Here is a 19,690-nt window from a genome sequence, read left to right as displayed (position 1 = left end):
CAAAACACAAATAATCCATTCCACGTCCAAACATGACTTCGACTACTCCTCTGGTTATGCGCATTATGGCGCTGTCCATCAGCACAGCAAAGCGAGCCGGAGTCATTATTCGCGATGTGCTAAAACAGGGCGACTTGGGCATCGTCGACAAGGGCAAGAATGATCCACAAACGGAGGCAGATCGATCGGCGGAAAAATGCATTATTGCCTCCCTCTCGAAGAAGTTCCCCACCATTAAGATCATTGGAGAGGAGGGCGGCACCGATTTGAATGTGTGCGACGATTGGCTGGTCAGTGAACCGAATGAATCTTTCCTACAGCAAAGCTGTCCAGCTGCGTGGCAGGATGCACAACCCGAAGACTTTGTGATATGGGTGGATCCCTTAGATGGCACAGCGGAGTACACACAGGGTAAACTAAGGACATACTCCTATATGCATAAAACTCACTCTCACTTCTTTACAGGATTTGTAGAGCATGTCACGGTGCTGATTGGCGTCGCCATCAAGAACTCTGCAGTGGGCGGAATTATTCATCAGCCTTTCTATCAGCACGCCAGTGGCGAAATCGGACGCACCATCTGGGGACTCAAGGGTCTGGGCACGGGCGGATTTACGCCAGTGGCGCCGCCAAAAGATGAATTTATTATTACCACCACACGATCGCACTCCAATGCGCTGCATCAGCGGGCAGTGGATGTGTTTAATGCCTCGAAGGTGCTCAAAGTAGGCGGTGCTGGTTACAAAGTACTCCAGCTGCTAGAGGGCAAGGCGCATGCTTATGTCTTCGCCACTCCCGGCTGCAAGAAGTGGGACACCTGCGCTCCGGAGGCTGTTCTTGAGGCGAATGGTGGCACATTGACCAACATCAATGGCGAACACTATGAATACCATGCCGATGTGGAGCACGTGAATCGCCGAGGTGTCTTGGCCAGTGTGGGAAGCGACCACAAGGAGCTGGTGGAGAAGATTCCTCTGGATGTGCGGCAGGCAGTGGGAAGCAAGTAGATACTTATTGTTCCCTTTTATACGTAAACTTCGCACTACAGAAAAACATTTATATTCTTTGACAAGCACTGGTTGAAGTCTGTCTTTAACTCAATTTAACTAAACATTAAATTCAAATTTTAAATAGATAAATAGGGCTTTAAGAAGCCTTTTTTTATTGAACTATGAAATGTCGTTAACGATGTTGAAGATCTTCATGCATATATTGAATATTCAAGCAATATCAATGGATTGAACTCAAGCATATTGATTAAACTAGGGCATCATTGTTCCACTTTTTTGTTTAGCTAATCAACCAGTAAAGTAGAGAATCATTGTTCCACTTTATTCGTTTATTTTGCACTATAGTAGTTACACACATTCATATTATAAATAAAAAGTTAGGACAGTATAATTTGGTAAAAATGTTTAGAATTTACATATATAAAAACGGTTGTATTTTTTTTTTGTATGGCATCAACGGAAGGAGTAGTCCATCTAGTACTTCTCGCAACTACTGTTGTTGCCCGTGGAAGAGTTGTTCAGGAAACGATTGCGCTTTGCCTTGGCCATTTTGCAGGAATTAACGGAGGCAGCAAAGCGCAGCGATTTGACCGATTCTTGAAAGCAATCCTGAAATGGCGACACATTGATGAACATCAGCGTCTTCGAGTTTCCGCCCAGCGATGGCATCAGCAGATGCGTCAACTTCGAGTTGCGATACGGTATGTGATCCTGCTTCTGCAGCAGTGCCAAGATCACATTGGTCAGCTCGGAGAGCGAGCGATTAATGTTCTTCGTTTCGGTCATGCGCGTGCTTGTCTTGGGAGACTCTGAGCCAGCCAAGTCGACTAAATTGATGGAGCCCACACATTTCTCCTTTTTCTCCTCGTGCCAGCCAATTAGCTCAAGCTTGGTGACCGCATGCGAACGAGATGAACGCTCATTGCCAACTGTGGATGCGGTGGCGCGATTCATTTTTGCTGTATGCATCAATTGACGCAGATGATCGGGATCGTGGACAGTCTCTTTAGTTATGTTCGTCACGTAGATATCGTTCTTCATCGAGTCCTTGAGCATGCGAATTTCCATTTCCTTCTGCTCGTTGCTCAATAGATCGTACAGCACCTCATTGTAAATCTCCAAGAAGGTGGCCGTCAATTCGTATTCCCAGCCCAAGTTGCGGTAGTTCTTAATCGAGTCGAACAGCAGATCGACAGTGCGTGGAATGACACCCGCGTTGTCGGCAACGCCATCCATAGTGTAGGTCTTGCCGCTGCCCGTCTGGCCGTAGGCAAAGATGCATATGTTGTATCCATCGAGGGCGGACTGAATCAAAGGTGCAACCATCTCAAAGATGTCCGTTTGATTAGAGTTGGGATGAAAGACTTGATCGAAGGTGAACACTTGTTGGCCTATCTTATTCTTAGCCAGACCATCGATGCTCTGCAGCTCCACTGTGGCCTCGTCGTGATATGTCCAGCTGCAAACCATGCGATTCTCCTCCACATCAAGCGGCGGACGAACACGGCAAAAGACGCGTATATTGCCACGCAGATCCATAACGGTGTTGTGAAGGTCCTTGCGATCCATGTTGGACTGGAATAGCTGCTCCCTGCAGATGGCCAGATCTGCAGCCAGCTGCTCATTGTTGCGTATGAGATCCTCGTTGCGGTCTCGCAGTTCCAAGACCTCTGTAGACAGCGCCTCATGTTCGGATTGAATTTTCTGCGAGGCGAATAAAACAAATAAATATGGAATTGATTGAAGTGATCTTCGCTGCCTACCTGGTGTGTGGTCTTTAGCTGATTAAGCTCATCCTTAGTGCGCCCCAAAGAGCTTGTGATTGTCTCAATCTTGCTGGTGTGCTGCTTCACCTGCCGCTGCAAACACTCCTTGTCTGTCACTGTGTTTTTTAGTGCCGTCTCAATCTCAATAAGTTTGTTTTGCGTTTCCTCGAGCTGCATCGGCAGTCCCTCCAGTTCACCCATTTCCTCCAATTGTTTGTCCATCTTAGCACGCAGCGCCTTGTGCTTCTCCAGCAGATCATGGAAACGCGCCTTGAAGTCGTACTTGGCTATATGTTTGGTTGCTCCTCCTGCCCCTGCTCCCGTTGCTGCTCCCACAACTGGTTTCGCCTTGCTAATCGCAGGCGCTGCTGCACGTACGCCACGAGCAGCAGTGCTTGTCAGTGAAGAGGAACTGGAAGCAGCGGTAACTGGTCGCTTGGGTGGAACGGAACCGGATCGCGGCACGCGAGCCGCAGCGGATGCTGCAACGGGGCCTGGAGCTGGAGCTGTTGGTGCAGCATTGCGAGTAAACTTTGTCGGTATCGTTGAGAGTGTTGGGGCGCCGGCACGCTTCAAGTTGAGACGCATTTCAGAGACGTCAGAGGCAGAGCGACTTCGTCGCAATTTAGAGCGATTCGGGATGCTTGGAAGTGGCTTTGAAGGCTCCGGCGAAGCGGCGCGAGCTGTAATTGCACAATTGCTATAGCTTGAGTGAATTTAAGCCTATCTCACTTACCTCCGCGACGTGCCAATGCTTGCGGCAGATTCTGCAAGTTCCTGGTGAGTGGCGGCAATGTTTGGTTGCTGCCTCCAGTTGTTGCATTTAATATGCTGGAATTTGCCTTGATGCGATCTGTGGGTAAAATCGGCTTGATGGGCGGCATTGGCCGCTTTATTGCCGATGGTTTTGGCAAACGTGACTCCATTGCAGTTTCGTATTTTCCACTTTCTTTTGCAAAATTAGAAAAAACTACTAAACTTTTTATCTAAAACAAGCGACGCCAATTTTCCATTCGCGCCGTTAATTTGGATTGCAGGGATGCGTCTTCGAACGGTATTGCCAGATAGATATAAAAATGGGAAAATAAAATGTTTTTTTTTTTTTTGTTTTTTTTTCCAACACTTATTAAATTAAAATTAAACAGTGTCAGCTCAACCTTACAAAAATAATCTTAGCATGCCACATTGTTTCTAATTGTTTATATTCAATCACCTTACATCAATTTATTGTTTTATAAATTATATTACACTTATTGGACAAGCCAATAAATGTTAAACCAATCCAACATTATTTATCATGGTAATTAATAAAAAATTTCCAATGTGAATGGTTTAAATAACCAAATAGTGATATAGTTATCCAGACCCAAATCAATTTAACAACTACATTGCTGTTGTTTTTGAAAAACAGAAAATAATCGATTTTAATGTGCTCTGCATGAAAACAATAGATTATCGCATTCGCTCGATTACTTCGACTATATCGATTACTTTCGATGCGATAACAAAATGTTCGCTATGGAAACATAGCAATTGTCAAAAGGAAATTAAAATTTGATTTGTGCAACAAGAAAAACGCTGACAGCGACCAGGCGACCAGCGACCGACCGAGAAAACTGCTTCAGCGATGGCGCTGCCTGAGCATGCCGAGCTCAAAGATTTGCAGTGCTTCGAGCTGCGTCCGCTTATTACCAATTTCAGCTGTAAGCTTTCCGCTGTCACAGTTACACCGTTTGATGAAAAGCAATTCCTGTGCCTGGTCAGCGAGGAAAATGAGATTGTGTTGCGCTACATTAGCCCCAGCGGTGGGGCGCAGGAGGTGCTCAAGATGATTTCGTGGTTTCGGCGCACCAATCGTGTCATCCATGACGTCTGCTTTGATCCTGCAGGCGTGTGGCTCTTGGTTCTGTGTAAGTATGTGTGTGTGAGTGATGGACAATGGGTGGGGGAGAGGTTTGGCCACTTCGTAGTAAAGCCTAAAATTACTTTGTTGCTGGTGGGTGGTGGAAGGGGGAATGTGGCCAAGTGCTTGCGTGAGTGTTTGAGTGTGTGCGATTTACATTATTGATTTTCTTTGGCGCATTTTGTTTTGATTTGCTGCTTCTTCAGCTCGGCATGGGGAAATCTATTAAAGTGTTACTGAACCCAGTCCATGATTGACTCTATTGCATCAACAGGTTTCGACAATACTCTGCATATTGTGCCCGCTTTATCTCTGGTCGACAAGTCGCACAATCTGGACACATGTTCGTTGTATAGCACCAGCCAGGTGACGTCCTACATCATCCCTTTTGTGGGTCCCCATGAATGCCCTAACTCCAAGAAGTGCCCCAACCATTCCACGGCTCTCGAAGAGCAGCAGCAACAGCAGCAGGTGGATGAATTGGCGGAGCAGCTGCAGCATGTGGGGCTAGATAAAGAAGCTGTTGAGAATATGGAGGAGGAGCCCTTGGGTCACGAGTTGCCTGAACATATGCTGGCCAATCCCCAGCCAGCAGCTGCAGTGGCAGCTCCAGAAGGCGGAGCAGGTGCGGAACAATCTGTCCAGCATAAAGCACAGCCCTTTGATGCCACGGGTAACAGCCAAGTGATGGCCACCTCATTCATGGCCTCAAAGACCTGTCCTTATCCGCTCTCTGTCGTTTGGTGGAAGACTTCCAGCGGATTGAATCGTGCCATCATTGGGTACTCGGATGGCTCTATTTGTTTTGTGGGTCTCAGCCCCAATTGTCCAATGATTGCCAGCACATCCATCCAAAATGGTTCAGTGGTACGCTTGACCATTTGCAAGGACAGTTCAACGTTTGATGGCGTCATGTTGCTGGTAAGTTGTCTCTATTCTCTCTCACTTCAATCTATTCATTCAGCTTTTCTCTTCAGATTACTTCATCGCTGAAGGAGCAATTCAAACTCCTGCTCGAACAGAAGGCTATTAAGTACGTATATCCTGGCGACAGCTCACCCACAACACGCGAGGGCGCCTGGCAAATTGTCATGGCCGTGCACTCGAGGCATCAGAATGCTTCGGGCAACGATGCGCGTCAGAGCAACAGCTCTGATCCAGCTTCCGACAGCAGTCAACTGGAAGAGGATGTTTTTGCGCCTCCTGCCAGCGCAGATGAAGTGGCGCCCAACACACAAACAGCGCCGCCACCTACTGCGGCTACGACTACGGCTCCTGCTGCTTCCGTTGCCTCTGCGCCCTGTGAGAGCAGCACTTGCTTGCCACCAACGCCGCCTCCTGCGCCGCCTTCGTACAGCGAAAGCAACGCGATACGTTATCAACAGCAGCTGACCGGTAATAGCTTCGATGGCATTCTGCCAGCCACGAGGGCGCGGCTTGCTTCGCTCAAAAGTCTTGGCTCCAAAAAGCTACAGGCCATCAAGATGCGTCTGTCAGATCAGCGGCAGAAGATTGATGAATGTGCGTAGATCAGATATATATAAACTATGTTACTAAAATATACATTTATTGCAGTTATGCCCGAGTCAAATGCCGGAACGTTGGCCATCATGGACTCCCCATCGGTGACGCCAGAACCATTGGGAAACACTCAGGGCTCCTTCTACAACATTCAGAACCTGCGCAGCACGTATTTGTTGAGTGCGCTGCACAGCAACAGTTGCAGCCTGACGGTGCACAGCATCGATATCAATTTGAAGCCATTGTTTCTGTATAAGATTCCCAAGCACTGTGTGGACATACTCATTAGCTCTAACATATTGTATGGTGTGCAATACGTAGACTTGCACAACAACAACGATTCGGCCAGCTCGACAGCTGCCTGTTCTCTTGAGGAACCCGTCGTGGCTAACACCGAGAAGGAGAGTCTGGATGCGGACACCGAGAAGCTGGAGCAGATTGACCAGGGTACCAGCACCAACAAAAGCGACGAGACAAGCGCAACAACGACGAGTGCATCAAGCATCGATCAAAGCGAAATGCCCACCAACGCCATCAATGCGGTCAGCGTCATCAGCAGCGCGATGGCTTCACTGCATACCACCGACGATGATGTAAATCTGACTTTATATATTATTTTTACATACAGTCCAACACTAAATGAATCTTATTTACAGCGCTTCAATCACCAAGCGCAGCTGGCGCTCTTTCGCTTTGAGCAGGAGACTGTGCTCCATCTTTATCAGATGGCACAGTTTCGCAACGAGAGCAATCCTGTTGAGACGCTATCGAAGGATGAGCGAGCAAAGGCATTCGAGATCAAGGATATTCACACGCCCATGGACTATGTGCAGTTCTACGAGTCTGCGGATGTGAACAATGAGTTCTCGCTGCGACAAATGGAGATTATGCAGGGCGAGTTTCCCAAGATCAACTATGATCCCTGCTATGTTATAACCAATAAGAATGTCTACGCCATTCAACTCAAGTACGTCCTAAATTTAATCGCTTACTTCTCCCTGCTTATACTGCAATGTTTTCTTTACAGAAAGGAACCATTTGAACTCTTCCTGGATGCGGCGCTGGTAAGCTCATGGAATCAGTGCCGAGAGTTTTGCAACACCTTCGATCTGTCCTTCGAGCACTGCATTGAGTTTGCCGGCGATTACTTGCTGCGCCGCAAGAAGATCACTCAGGCTTTGATCACGTACAATGTGGCGAGAGTGAAGCCAATTAGAACTGCTCTCAAGTTGGCCATGTATGGACATACCTACGCATTGATGCAGTTGAGTGCCATGGCTCTGAAATCGTCGTATTTGCTGCGCTCCCGCCACCTGTGTCATCCGCTGCTGAAGAGCATGCTGTCGGATGTCACCTATCGCCACTCTGAAGATGTGCGCAGCATTCTACCGTTGAGTGTGAAGGATGAGGACACGGTGGTCAACAGTGGCATATCCTGCAGCGACTATCACTATGGCGTCGACGATTCAATCAGTGCACTGCAAATGTCGCCATCGTCGCAGTTTCATTTGGCCAATTTGTTGTTAATTACGCTGGCCGAGAAGGCTGTCAATGACAAGAACTATTTGCCTCTCTGGTAAGTGGAACATATTTTGGATTCGGCTTCTTATTAACTCGATTGTATTTGCAGGAACTTTTTGGTGAGCAACAGTAAATACCATACCAACATGACGAGCATTGTCCTCTGCCAGAGCGGACTCTTTTCCTCCGCCATCATATTGGCCAAGGTGCGTGGAGTTTGCCTAGACACGTTCAATGCCTTGGTCAGCGTTGTGGGCCAGGAGTTCGGCTGGTACAATGAGCTCAACGTATGTCTGTACAATCTTAGCCAAAACATTTTTATGGAGACTATCACATACTTGCCGCTTGTGTCCATGGACTACTTTACTTTTATACAAGATAAACTAGAGCACATTCGACCCTGTGTGCTGCAGGTAAACCTCGATTATTTCATTGATTTATTTAGAGTAACTAGCAATGTTTTCATTTTACTTTTAGCGTCTGTCTGCGCAGCTTAATCCTTTTGCAGCTGCACTGCGTCCCATTGTATCATACAGCTGCAGTTCCTCGAGCAACAATGACAATAATGCGCATCTCTTTGAGTTCTGCAAATGCCTGATCGAAACCTATCTGGCCGTGCTTATTCACATGGAGTCGCAGCGCGTCAAGTACGACTCCATTGTGAACGCTTTGTCCAACTTTCGCATCAACTATGAGGACAATCAGGCAAGTCTAGCAATAACAGTTAAACAAACAGATTACTAAAGTAATTTCTATTGCAGTTTGCCATTGCAACGTCGCGGTTCAAGCCAATCTCGGCTGGTTGCGCCTACTGCGCCTGCGTTGTTGATGGTGTCGCCTACTTCTGGGGTTCCAGCGGAGTGCCCTGCTGCTTTAGCGCGCAGAAGTCAACGGGTAAGCTGCCTATGATTGCTGCATCTGCAGGGAAATAACTCTCTTGGTGCATTCTGTAGAACCGCCGGAGCCTGCACATGCTGTCAAGACATTGGAGCTGCTCTCGCAACTCAACTTGGAAGTACATGCGCTCAAGTGTGGACGACAACATACTCTCATATTGACCAACAATGGCGTATGTGTCTTGTGTGACATTTAATTACCGGATATTGTTAATTTGAATATCTTCCATTAGCTGTACGCCATGGGCAACAACAGCCTCTGCCAGCTGGGCATTGGCCAGCACATGCAAATGGCGCTGCAGCCGATGTTGGTCACAGGCTTGGATGGCATGAACATCACCTTGCTGGAGGCAGGACAATATCACAATGCAGCCGTTGTTGATGGTAAACTCTATATGTGGGGGTGAGTATCTTATTTAACATTCTTTTATTATTTATTGTTAACGTATTTGTATTTTTTCAGCTGGGGCATCTATGGCCAGCTGGGCAATGGCAGCTGCGAGAACATTGCAACACCAAAACTAGTCAGTTTCTTCAAGTACAAGGTGCGCACTTGTGAATCTCCTTAACTGATCTTCAACAATATTAATTGTTTCTTTCATTTCTCGCACAGAAAGTCTTGCAAGTTTCACTGGGACATGCGCACAGTTTGGTGCTGTGTCAGACAATCCACAATAATTACTCAGAGGCTAATCGCTGTGACAACGAGCTCTTTGTGTTCGGCTCCAATCATTTTGGCCAGCTGGGCATTGGCAGCACGGATCAGTCGGAGACTAAGACGAGTCTGCCACTCCGCCTCAACCTGGGCAACAACTGCAGCTTAAGACTGATACATACGAAATTTTTTTACAAATGTAAGTGGAGGCAGAATTCTTTGGATGATGTTACTACTGATCAATTTTGCTTACAGTTAGCTGTAGATGAGGAGGAACGCATGTACACATGGGGCAGCTCGCCACAGGCGCTGCGTCTGGCCAATCAAATAAAGCGTCGTGCCAACGCCAAGCAAAAGTTGGAGGAGAATCATCAGCGCGAGATGCTGAGCAAGCGGCTTGAGGAAACCCTCGTTCCAGCCAGCAATAGCAATAGTGCTTTAGTGGAACCGACTACATCCTACGCTGCGGTGGTCAATGGTGCAATTCCTAAGGCCCGAGAAGAAACCAAAGAGTCCAGAGAGAATGAGGCTATAGCATCGAATGCGACTGAGACTATTGGCTCAAAGTTGACTGCGTCCACAGAGGCAGAGTCGAGCACTGCGGGGCCAACGACTGTTCCTGTAGCTGCAGCACCGCAGGTCACTGAGCCAGATCCAACGGAGCACATGACGCCACATCTAGTGGACACCAGTGAAGTGGCTGGTCAAATACTTCAGGTGGCTGTCGCATTTCAGATGGTCCTAAGAATCAGTCTAACAAGTGTATTTATTTCCATTTTAGATCTCCAGCGGACTGTTTCACTTTGCTCTTATATCGTCGACGTGTACGCTGTATACTTGGGGCAAGAATCTCGAGCATCAGCTGGGCACTGAGGATAAAGATCGACGCGCCGTCCTAAAGCCATCGCCCATCGACAGCATTGAGAGGCCGATGTACGTGGATTGTGGAGCGGACTTCACGCTAGTCATGACCACGGATCACATCGTGAAGGCCTTCGGTGGCAATTCGAATGGACAGTGTGGACGCGACTTGGGCGCCAGTCTGGATCGCATGCGTCAGCGTGTGGTCTGTCTGCCAACCACCAAGCGTCTAATGCGATTCGAGAGCCAGTGTGTTGAGGCGCCAGTGGAGATTAATTTGCCACGTCCACGCATCCGTCTTGATCAGGAACCAGTGCGTTACTTAAAGGTGATTCCGCCGTATCAGCCACACTTTCTGCAGCAGGCGAACATCAACTTTGAGCACCGCAATTCCATGGCCACGCTCAATAACTACAAGTCGAGCACGGAACAAGCTGGCACAGGCCAGGACTCAGATGATTTGCTCAGCAGTCTGGAGAATCTAAGCCACAACGATGCCAGCTATTCGTTCAATGCAGCACACATGGCCAACGATGCCAACAGCTCGTTGGATCTCGACTACTCGCCGGAGGAGCAAAGCTATCTACCCTTGCCAAACCAGCCAACGACTGCGGCAGGCATGACGTGCAATAAGGCTGCGCTACTTGGACATGGCATGGACGATGTTAGCACCTGTACGCCCAGCACGGAGGATGGCGGAGAGGGAGCCGGAGCATTGCAGCCGCTGCGGCATTATATACACTACTGCCTGTATGCCTTCCACGGCCTGTACAACCCAGATAAAATGGGCGAATGCTCGCGGGCGCAACGCAACGAGTATCGCATTCGGATCTGCATGCTCAACTTTCGGTTCGTGGAGGCGTTCCAACTCTGTTTGCACAGCTGCGACAGCGGCCAGCGCACACTTAAGCTCTTCGAGTACTTCAGCAAGGACACGGGCTATGTGCCGCTGCATCGCTCGGATCTCAAGCATCTCATCTATCACATGTGCGTGCACTTTCTGGAGCGCAAGTTCGATATGCTCGAGTGTGAGCGCTACTTCATGGGCGATCTCGACTACTATTGGCTGGAGCTGGCGTATGTGTTTTACTTCAACAACAACAACTCGGCACTTGAGCAGAATCTCAACCAGAAGTTCAAGCAACTGATTGCCGCAACCGATAGCAATCAGTCTACATCGTCAAGGAACGAGAATGTGCTGCAGGACACCGATGCCATTTTTGATAGCTTCACGGTGAAGTTCAAGACGATCCTCTGCCAGCGTCTGCTCAGCTATTGTGATGCCGATGCGAATAATGCCAGCAATTAGCATTGGCGGATAAATTGGCGTCGTCGTCGAGGGAGAAGGTCGAGGGAGTTGTGGTTCTTGCTTTGAATTTTCCTAGTTAATCCAAAAGTATTCTCGTGTCTCTTTTAATTCACTTGCGCTTAAGTTAAAAGTTTGTGTTTATCCTTCTCCTTAATTGTTTATATTCTCATTTCCTTCGAACATTTTTAAAGATTTGTTGTGAGTTCTAGCAGATCCCCAGATACCGATCCACAAATAGACCAAAGAAACATCAATATTGGCGTCATTTTTCACACACACCCATATAATACATATGCATAAGTAAATAATACATATTATGATTATTATACCATTAATCTATTATCTATTACCCGCCCACACACACACATACACACATGTTTATACTTAATTACATAATTGTTGTTTGCGGTTCTCTGCGCATATTTATATAAATAGCTTTTATAGCGATGTTATTTAAGAGAAATATTTAAGGCAAACAAATTGTTTAAAGAATTTAATTTTGTAGTGCTTTGTTTGCTATTGGCTTTAATTATTCGAAACGCTTTTTGTTCACTCAATAAAAATAAACAAACAAAAAACAAAAACACTATACAATAAATACACCACAAGGACGGACCGATCCTGACTTGGGATGGAAGGATATCTGATAACAGAGTCAACACCATTTTTTAAATTGATATTCGAATTGTGATTTGCAATTATTTAATATATACAAAGTTTTCATTTAAATAGAGTTATATGATTAACAAAAAATTCATAAAAAATACATTTATACAAAATTGATTGTGCTTCCTAAAGTTTTAGTTTAATATTGTCCGTTGTCCAGCGCTTGCTTTGCAGTGACTTCAGTGCGTTCTCACAGTAAAACTGCTCCTCTGATCTCTCGGGCAGCGACTCCCTGAGCTGTTGCAGCTCCTGTTGTTGCTTCAAGCTAACCATGGCATCAATCACCGCCTTGATGCACTTCACTCGCTGCGCCAGCGCCAACTTCTCACTGCTGTTGCTCATCTTGGAGAGGAACAGCTGCAGCACCGTGGCAGGTGCTTGCAGCTCAAAGAGGCGCTGCACAGCCAGCGCCAAATCGAAGCTGATGTGGAACTGCCGAGACTTAAGTGGATGCCAAGTGGACACACGCTCAAAGATGCACTCCAAGTCCGCATAAGCTTGCGCCTGTGCACGCTCATTCAAAGCCGTCCACTCGTATTGCGCTGGCGAGATCTCTTGATCGGCAGCAAAGCGTTGTGGCGAGGTCACTTTCAGCATGTCCTGATCTTTCCAGTTCTTGTTCTGCGCACAGCACACATAGAGCAGCTCAATGGGAGTGGCATGCTCGCCAAACTGATGCGTTAAGCCTTCCTTTTCCTGAAGCAACTGCAGCTTGAGCGCGGCATGAAAGACTTGCTCGTAGAGCGGAATAACGCCCACTCCGGCCTTGGCATAGGCATCGATGAGACGTTGCAGCTGCTGCTTGCGTGCTGCGATCCCAGAGCAGGCCATGGCAGCTTGGAACTGCTGGAGAGCTGCCTCCTGGTGGCGGCCAAATCGTTGCAGTGTCTCAATGTAGCTGCTTAGGTCTCCACTTTGACGCAGATAGCTGAGATAATGTTCTAGCGCCTTGGGCCGTTGCTCCAGTATGCCATGGAATTGAGTGGTGTTCAGTGTGCGCTTGAGGAAGAGCAGCACACCAATCACAGCATCGCCACCGTTAGCCAGAGCCTTTTCCAGAAGCTGTTGTTTCTCCAGAAGTGACTTGAACATTTCCAATGGCGCCACTTTGCCGTGAAGTAGCTTCTGGGCGGTCGCCTCCAGATTGGGACTGTAGAGCGTGCTCTGTATTTGACGACGGAGCAGCTTGAGCTCCTCCTCGGGAGTTACGCCTTTGGGCATGACGTGATCATCCAAGGTTTGTTCCTGCAGTACTAACTGAAGCGCCTCATCACTTAGTATCGCCTTAATCGAGAGATGATTGAGGGTTCCCAGCGCCGCGCTGTTGTCGAAACTCGCCTCAGAAATAGTGTCATCGTTGAAGATTGCATTATTTTCGTGTTTGGTGCTCAGCTTCGTGTGCCCCGCAGCTGCTCTTGCTGCACCATGGCCATCGGCAATATCTATGTCATCGTCGTCATCGTCGAAGCTAAAGGCTGCCCTCGAGGAGCGATTCCAATAGTGTTCGCTAGCAGAAAAGGTAAGTTTACAATTTAATTTTGATTATAATACTGTTTATCTTACTCTGCATTATCAAATTGTGAGTCCATTGGATTGCACTATCGATGCATTGAAGCTTTTGACAATAATAAACAATGCAAAGTCGATAAAATATACCAAAGCAGAAAAATATCGACAACTGTCAGCTGGCTGCACTTCAACAGATATTCCGATAAATTTGCACAACGCGTGAACAGAAAACGGTCGTCATTTTAAACAGCGCGTTTGTCCGGGTTTTATACAAAAATCTAGTCGCCACTGATTTATTTTATATTTTTTTTCGAGTGCCTTCCTTCACGTGGTTAAAATTTCTTTAAATTTAGCGTAAAAATGCAAGATCAAACAAAAAAATTAACGGTGCTTTTGGTCATACGCAGGGAGAGTGAGTGGATCAAAGCTCCAAAGACAACGAACAATCGTTGAGGTAAGTATTGTTTTATGTTTCTATTCGACAGCGTTCCTCTCAGTGCTCAATATTTCGTTAAGATCACCGTAAAAATTCTAGAACAAAAAAAATTAACGGTACTTTTCACCATTCGCATAGTGAGTGTGATTGTTTGATCACACTTAAAAATACCGAAAAATGTTGTGGTATTTTAAAATTTATCCTTTTTATGAACAACACAAAACAGCTGAGCTCACTATGATTAACGAGGGCTGCTACATGTATACATTACGCGCGGGCGCAAATTAAATTTGAAATTGTTGAATTCAGAAGCGTGGATATTACCAATAAATTTAAATAAGTTAGCTCGATTTCTATGTCAAATTAAATCATTACACATTATTCGGAATGTCTGACAATTAAAACATTGTTCCATTGATAAACAAATGATACACATACAGACTTAAATATACAAACAAACAAACTTAAATATTAAAATTCGATTGCTTTTGCCTGTCATCTGTTTATTGCCGTTGCTTTTGCATATCATGCCAGTGCTCTAATCATCCATGCTCACCTATACATATGCGTTATCACATACACACCCACACGAAAAAGCCTCTCTTAAAGGTTACGTTGATAGCCGCAGGGCAGATTAGAAATCTAAAGTGGTTTTGTCTGTCGCAGAGTGAAGATGTACCTCCATCCGCTGCTGTTATTACTAACAGTGGTTGTGCCCACTGCTTGGGCTGCTAATTTCTGCACCAAGTCCAGCCAATGTGCATTGGGAGTGGATTCCTCGTCAACAGCAGCAACAACAAATGTTCCAGTGCAAGCGCGTTACGATTACACCCGTATCTATAATGTAGAGCTGGCCACAGCTGAACAAGTGAAGCTATTCCAATCTCTGGAAGCCGCAAGCGACTCGTGCAGCTTTATGGGACATGCGCGCGCTCCTGGACAGAAGCTAACTATAATGGTGGCTGGACAGAAGGTGGCTGACTTCGATGATCTGCTGCATAGCTACAACGTGAGCCACCGTATCCTAAACTATAACTTCCAGGATCTGATAGATGCTAGCTATGCTGAGGTTGCTCCCAATAACACGCCTGCTGCAGAGTTCGATTGGAAGCGTTTCTTCCAGCTGGAAAGCATTTATGGTTGGCTAGAAAAGCAGGCTCAAGATCACCCGGGAGTGGTTACGGTATTGGATTTGGGATCAAGCACTCAAGGACTGCCCATAAAGGGAGTGCGCATAGCCTTCGGTTTGGAAAACGTCACCAGTGTGTTCGTCGAGAGCGGTATCCATGCCCGCGAGTGGATTGCTCCTGCGACGGCCACCTACTTCATCGATCAGTTGCTCCACTCCTCTGATCCTGCAGTGAAATCCTTGGCACGCTCTCACAATTGGTTGATCTTTCCCGCTGTGAATCCAGATGGCTATCAATATACTTTCAATGGGGATCGCATGTGGCGCAAGAATCGCAATCTCTTTGGCATCTGTCGTGGTGTGGACTTAAATCGTAACTTTCCATTGAGCTGGAACAGCACAGGAGCCAGTGGCAACCCCTGTCATTATGATTTCTCAGGTCCATCGGCTGCCAGTGAAGTGGAAACCCAACGCATAATTCAATTTCTCGAGGCACGAGCTGAGTCAGATCGCGTTCGTACTTATCTGGCACTCCATAGTTACTCCCAACTGATCATGTTTCCCTATGGTCATTCGGCGGAACGTGTGGAGAACTATTCGGATCTCAAGGAGATTGGTCAGAAGGCATCGGATCGCATTAAGGAGATAAGTGGACGCGTCTACAAGAGTGGCAGCATCTATGAGACCATCTATCCCTCGAGTGGAGGCTCCAAGGACTGGGCGCATGGCCAGCTAAAGATACCCATTACCTTCACCTTTGAGCTTCGCGGACCTCCGGAGAGCGAAGAGCTGTTTATCTTGTCGGCCAAGGAAATAGAACCAACTGCACGAGAGTCATTTGCAGCGGTTCAAACAATTATCGACGAGGCTGCCAAGCGTGGATATTATCAATAAATTACAACAGAGCCTTTAATAATGATTGCAGATACATAAATTATGCGGAGAACTATCCCTCGTAAGAGGAAATAAGCGGCGTGGTGGTGTCCACCATGACAAGCACGCTGTGGGCCAGGGGAAAGATATCCGTCACCTGGACATAGTAGCCACGTTCGCACTGATCCTTCGAGGAGTACAAGCTGTAGGAAGAAGTGTGAATAATAGTTGAAGACAAGGTAAATTCGATAGGGATACTTACGCCAAAATGTCGATGGGCTCTGTAATCAGCTCGGACTTGTAGACGGAGGCCAAGAAGTTGGTGAAGGCAGCCGTGTTGTTGCCCAGTTCTAGCTCCGCATTCGGCGTGCAGACCTCAAGCCCCAGACCGCTGTTGCTAGAACCGATCTCGGGCAGTCCATTGCGAGTGCCCCACACCGTGATGATATTGTCCTCGGAGGCTACGATGGTGCACTGATCATTGCAGTTGGCATTCTGTGAATGAAGAGCGACATTTCTATTTGGGGATTGTTGATTAAATTGTTAGACAACCAACCACAATATAGCGCGCACGCATGGATTCCACGAGAGTCGGCTGCTCCACGGCATTGCAGTGCCGTATGCCACGCTGACCTTCCTTATTTCTGCCCATGGTGTAGACGTAACCTCCCTCGACGAGGAACACAGAGTGGCTGGACGAGAAACTGGCTTTCAGTACCTTGTGGGGCAGTTGAATCTTTTTCTGTTGACAGAGCAGTTTGGTTAGAAAACTCGATCCAAGTTTATAAGCTGCAGTCACGACTTACGAATGCTGTGATCTTAGCGGGACGGCTGAAACCCAGCTTGTTGTAGTTGTTGTTGCCACAGGCGTGCAGTTCCCCATTAGTAAAAAGCACAGCAGAAGTGTCCGGCCCACAGTAGATCCTTAGGGGTTTGCTCTTCACATGGGACAGCAGAACCTTCTGCGGGTGCTTCAGCTGTTGCTGATAGTTACCCAGACCGAGAGCACCATGAATACTGGTGCCCCAGACATAGACGGCACCCTCGCGGCTCAGGGCGATGACATGATGTAGTCCAGCGGCAATCTGTTCAATGCGGACATCAGCCAACTTGGCCACCAACTTGGGACTGTAGTAGTTCTTCTGCTCCTCGTGGCCCAAGGCATAATGCATGTTACTGCCGCAGCTCAGCAGATTGCCTGACTGCGTGAGAAAAACAGTGAAGCCTTCGCCAGCACATGCGCTAACCAGATGATAGTTCCGCACACTCTGCACCAATCCCGGATAGTGCTTCCAGGTTTCCAGTGAGGTTAGGCCCAGCTGGCCGTGGATTCCTTCGCCCCAGGCGTAAGCGGATCCATCATCGTTGATGACCACAAAGTGAGACTCGCTCATGGTGACGCAGACGATGACTGCCTTGGGCGGCAGCTGAATCGGACTCATGCTAAAGCTGTTGCCAAAGGACTTAAGCTGGTAGAGCACAGAACTGTGCGGGAGAGAAGCTGATATAGAATACGATTGAAAACTGCGAATAAAAAAACTTACCGCTTCTCAATGATCTCATTGGGCGCCACAGTCTCAGCGCTCATCAGTTTCCTGGTCTCGGTTTGGGCTGTGGGCAGCTCCATGGCCAAATTACTACAGCTAGTGAAGAGCGAGCTGGGGGCCGAGAGCAGACTGGCATTGCCACCGAGACCGTCCTCATATGAATAGCTGAGGAGGAGGTAATGAAGCAACAACTTGGTGATCCAAGCCACGGGCTTACCCCTTGTTTTTTGCCTAGACTGCGAAAGATCAGCGGTATCCAATAGACCAGCACCTCAGACGCCGTAGGACGTCGAGAGGCTTCCACCTGAAGCAGATTGGCCATTAGGCTGCGCAGACCCGAGGTGTAGCCATTAGGCACCGGGGTGTAGGAACCGGCCATGATCTTGGTAACCAGCTCGGAAAGATTGGAGGCAGCAAAGGTCTTCTTAAGACAGCACAACTCACCCAGAATGCATCCCAATGCCCAGATGTCGCTCTTGTTGTCGTACTCCTTGCCCTCACACTGTAATCAAGACAATCCCGTAGAGAGTAGATCTCATCAATGAGATTCATCTACTTACCATCTCGGGACTGAAGTAGTAAGGGGTACCTAACACAGTCTGTGCATGGATCTTGGTGTTCATGATCTTGGAGATACCAAAGTCGCCAATCTTGACGATGCCACGCTTGTTAAGGAAAACATTAGCAGTTTTAAGATCGCTGAGGAAGGGAAGCTCAGTTAAAGTCATTCTAAAAGCAACTTCTTCATCTAATGACTATTCTTCTTGTTATTTTTGATACTTCTTTTGGAAGAAATCAAATAACTTTGTAAGCTTTGAAATCATGTGTCTTAGTGATAATCAGTTTAAAAAGAAGAAAGTAGTCATTGTAGTCGAACCCCAACGGACTCCTTACCGATGCAGTATGTTCTCCGAGTGCATGTAGTTGATGGCGCTGGAGATCTGCTCAAATACAGCAATGATGTAGCGCTCTGGGAAGTGTTGCTTTCCCTGACGCTCAGCAATTATGTGAGCCAAGGTGCCACCATCCGCGTACTCCATTTCGATGAGCAGCGTGTTGTCTTTGATGAAGCTGCCCAGATAGCTGACAATGTTGGGATGATGTAGCTTTGAGAAAACCTCCACCTCGTTCATGGCCAGATCGCGACCCGGGGGCGATAATTCACTCAGATTGATCTGTTTGAACACGATGTGATGGCCATCGAACTTGCGTCTGTAGAGAATGGCAATGCCAAAGGAGCCTTGACCTACGACGCGCACTTTCTCATAGTTGGCAAGCTCAGTGCCTGCTATGTTGAGCGCTTCCTTGGGCACAGCCAGCTGCTGAAGCTCTGACTGTTGCTCCGGCGACTGCGGCGACAAATGGCTACTAGACATGGCCTCTGCAAGAGATGTGCTCGGTGCAGCTGCCGCTGTTTGTCCGTCTGTTATGGTGAACACTGAGGGCAGCACCCGAGTAGCTAACTTGCGAGCGCCGCACTTTTTTTGAGCCCCAGCCAGAGGCAGCTGAAGAGAGGTGGTGGTCAGCGTAGTGGTGTCTGTTATGCGGCCATTGAAGATGGGCAAGGAGTTGGCCTTGTTGCGGAACTGCTTCATGACCGCCACCAAAAATCGAACTGCAGCTAAACTATCTATTTTGGTCGTCGCATTGGAGGAGTCATCGTTGTGGTCAGCGGTGGTTGCTAGGCAGCTAATTGACAGCCAGTTGCCAGTTTGATTGGCAGCCGTTTGAATAACATTTCGAGAGATAATGGTAATTACTTGTTCTATAATTGATCAGCCGGAAGTGAAGTGCAACGCAGTCGGAGTACTTTAAAAGTTTGTAATTGTAACTGAATCGAATCGTTTGTTACAGGCGGCTTACATTCAGATAGCTAAACCATAATGTACAATACATATTTATAGTATAGTTATTATAATTAATACATTATATATATACGAGTGAGTGTGTTGTATGTGTGTGTGTGTGAGTGTATGTGTGTATTTGTTCTTAGCTTATCGAGTTGTTACAATATGGAAATCAGAGAGGCGACTATCATGTATTTATATCTGCACGAGAGTATGCTAAAATATTTATGCTATACTTGGA

General features: G+C 47.2%; 6 protein-coding genes across 7 annotated transcripts; 3 read left to right on the top strand and 3 right to left on the bottom strand.

Annotated features, from left to right (window-relative positions):
- Window positions 1-32: 32 nt before the first annotated feature.
- LOC133836572 (3'(2'),5'-bisphosphate nucleotidase 1) lies at window positions 33-1,710 on the top strand. The gene is made up of 2 exons (XM_062267143.1): window positions 33-411; window positions 466-1,710. Exons 1-2 carry the CDS (start codon window positions 33-35, stop codon window positions 1,005-1,007), a joined length of 921 nt encoding a protein of 306 aa, XP_062123127.1. The 3' UTR covers window positions 1,008-1,710.
- On the bottom strand, window positions 1,312-3,901 carry LOC133836566 (protein claret segregational). Its single transcript, XM_062267136.1, has 3 exons — window positions 3,513-3,901; window positions 2,774-3,459; window positions 1,312-2,714 (listed from the first exon to the last, which is right to left on the bottom strand). The coding sequence occupies exons 1-3, from the start codon at window positions 3,700-3,702 to the stop codon at window positions 1,485-1,487; spliced, it is 2,106 nt and encodes a 701-aa protein (XP_062123120.1). The 5' UTR covers window positions 3,703-3,901; the 3' UTR covers window positions 1,312-1,484.
- A 104-nt stretch (window positions 3,902-4,005) lies between these two features.
- LOC133836564 (uncharacterized) lies at window positions 4,006-12,036 on the top strand. Of its 2 annotated transcripts, none has more exons than XM_062267135.1 (14): window positions 4,006-4,686; window positions 4,954-5,600; window positions 5,657-6,200; window positions 6,255-6,793; window positions 6,857-7,167; window positions 7,228-7,776; window positions 7,831-8,134; window positions 8,199-8,426; window positions 8,483-8,615; window positions 8,675-8,790; window positions 8,851-9,020; window positions 9,081-9,162; window positions 9,231-9,471; window positions 9,528-9,678. In XM_062267135.1, exons 1-14 carry the CDS (start codon window positions 4,404-4,406, stop codon window positions 9,539-9,541), a joined length of 4,161 nt encoding a protein of 1,386 aa, XP_062123119.1. In that variant the 5' UTR covers window positions 4,006-4,403; the 3' UTR covers window positions 9,542-9,678. The 2 variants fall into 2 exon arrangements, with proteins under 2 accessions (XP_062123119.1, XP_062123118.1); XM_062267134.1 differs by adding an exon at window positions 10,054-12,036 and having other exon boundaries at window positions 4,009-4,686; window positions 9,231-9,989.
- A 90-nt stretch (window positions 12,037-12,126) lies between these two features.
- Window positions 12,127-14,044, bottom strand: LOC133836568 (vacuolar protein sorting-associated protein 16B). Its single transcript, XM_062267138.1, has 2 exons — window positions 13,672-14,044; window positions 12,127-13,615 (listed from the first exon to the last, which is right to left on the bottom strand). Exons 1-2 carry the CDS (start codon window positions 13,695-13,697, stop codon window positions 12,235-12,237), a joined length of 1,407 nt encoding a protein of 468 aa, XP_062123122.1. The 5' UTR covers window positions 13,698-14,044; the 3' UTR covers window positions 12,127-12,234.
- Window positions 14,045-14,630: 586 nt separating this feature from the next.
- Window positions 14,631-16,098, top strand: LOC133836569 (zinc carboxypeptidase). Its single transcript, XM_062267140.1, has one exon. The coding sequence runs from the start codon at window positions 14,727-14,729 to the stop codon at window positions 16,074-16,076; it is 1,350 nt and encodes a 449-aa protein (XP_062123124.1). The 5' UTR covers window positions 14,631-14,726; the 3' UTR covers window positions 16,077-16,098.
- A 30-nt stretch (window positions 16,099-16,128) lies between these two features.
- On the bottom strand, window positions 16,129-19,630 carry LOC133836579 (serine/threonine-protein kinase Nek8). The gene is made up of 8 exons (XM_062267153.1): window positions 18,497-19,630; window positions 18,163-18,301; window positions 17,812-18,104; window positions 17,600-17,767; window positions 16,862-17,540; window positions 16,612-16,797; window positions 16,318-16,550; window positions 16,129-16,258 (listed from the first exon to the last, which is right to left on the bottom strand). Exons 1-8 carry the CDS (start codon window positions 19,195-19,197, stop codon window positions 16,129-16,131), a joined length of 2,529 nt encoding a protein of 842 aa, XP_062123137.1. The 5' UTR covers window positions 19,198-19,630.
- Window positions 19,631-19,690: the final 60 nt, after the last annotated feature.

Source organism: Drosophila sulfurigaster, chromosome 2R (genome assembly GCF_023558435.1).
Source record: "Drosophila sulfurigaster albostrigata strain 15112-1811.04 chromosome 2R, ASM2355843v2, whole genome shotgun sequence".
NCBI lineage: Eukaryota > Metazoa > Arthropoda > Insecta > Diptera > Drosophilidae > Drosophila > Drosophila sulfurigaster.
This window is presented reverse-complemented; position numbering and strand designations above follow the sequence as displayed.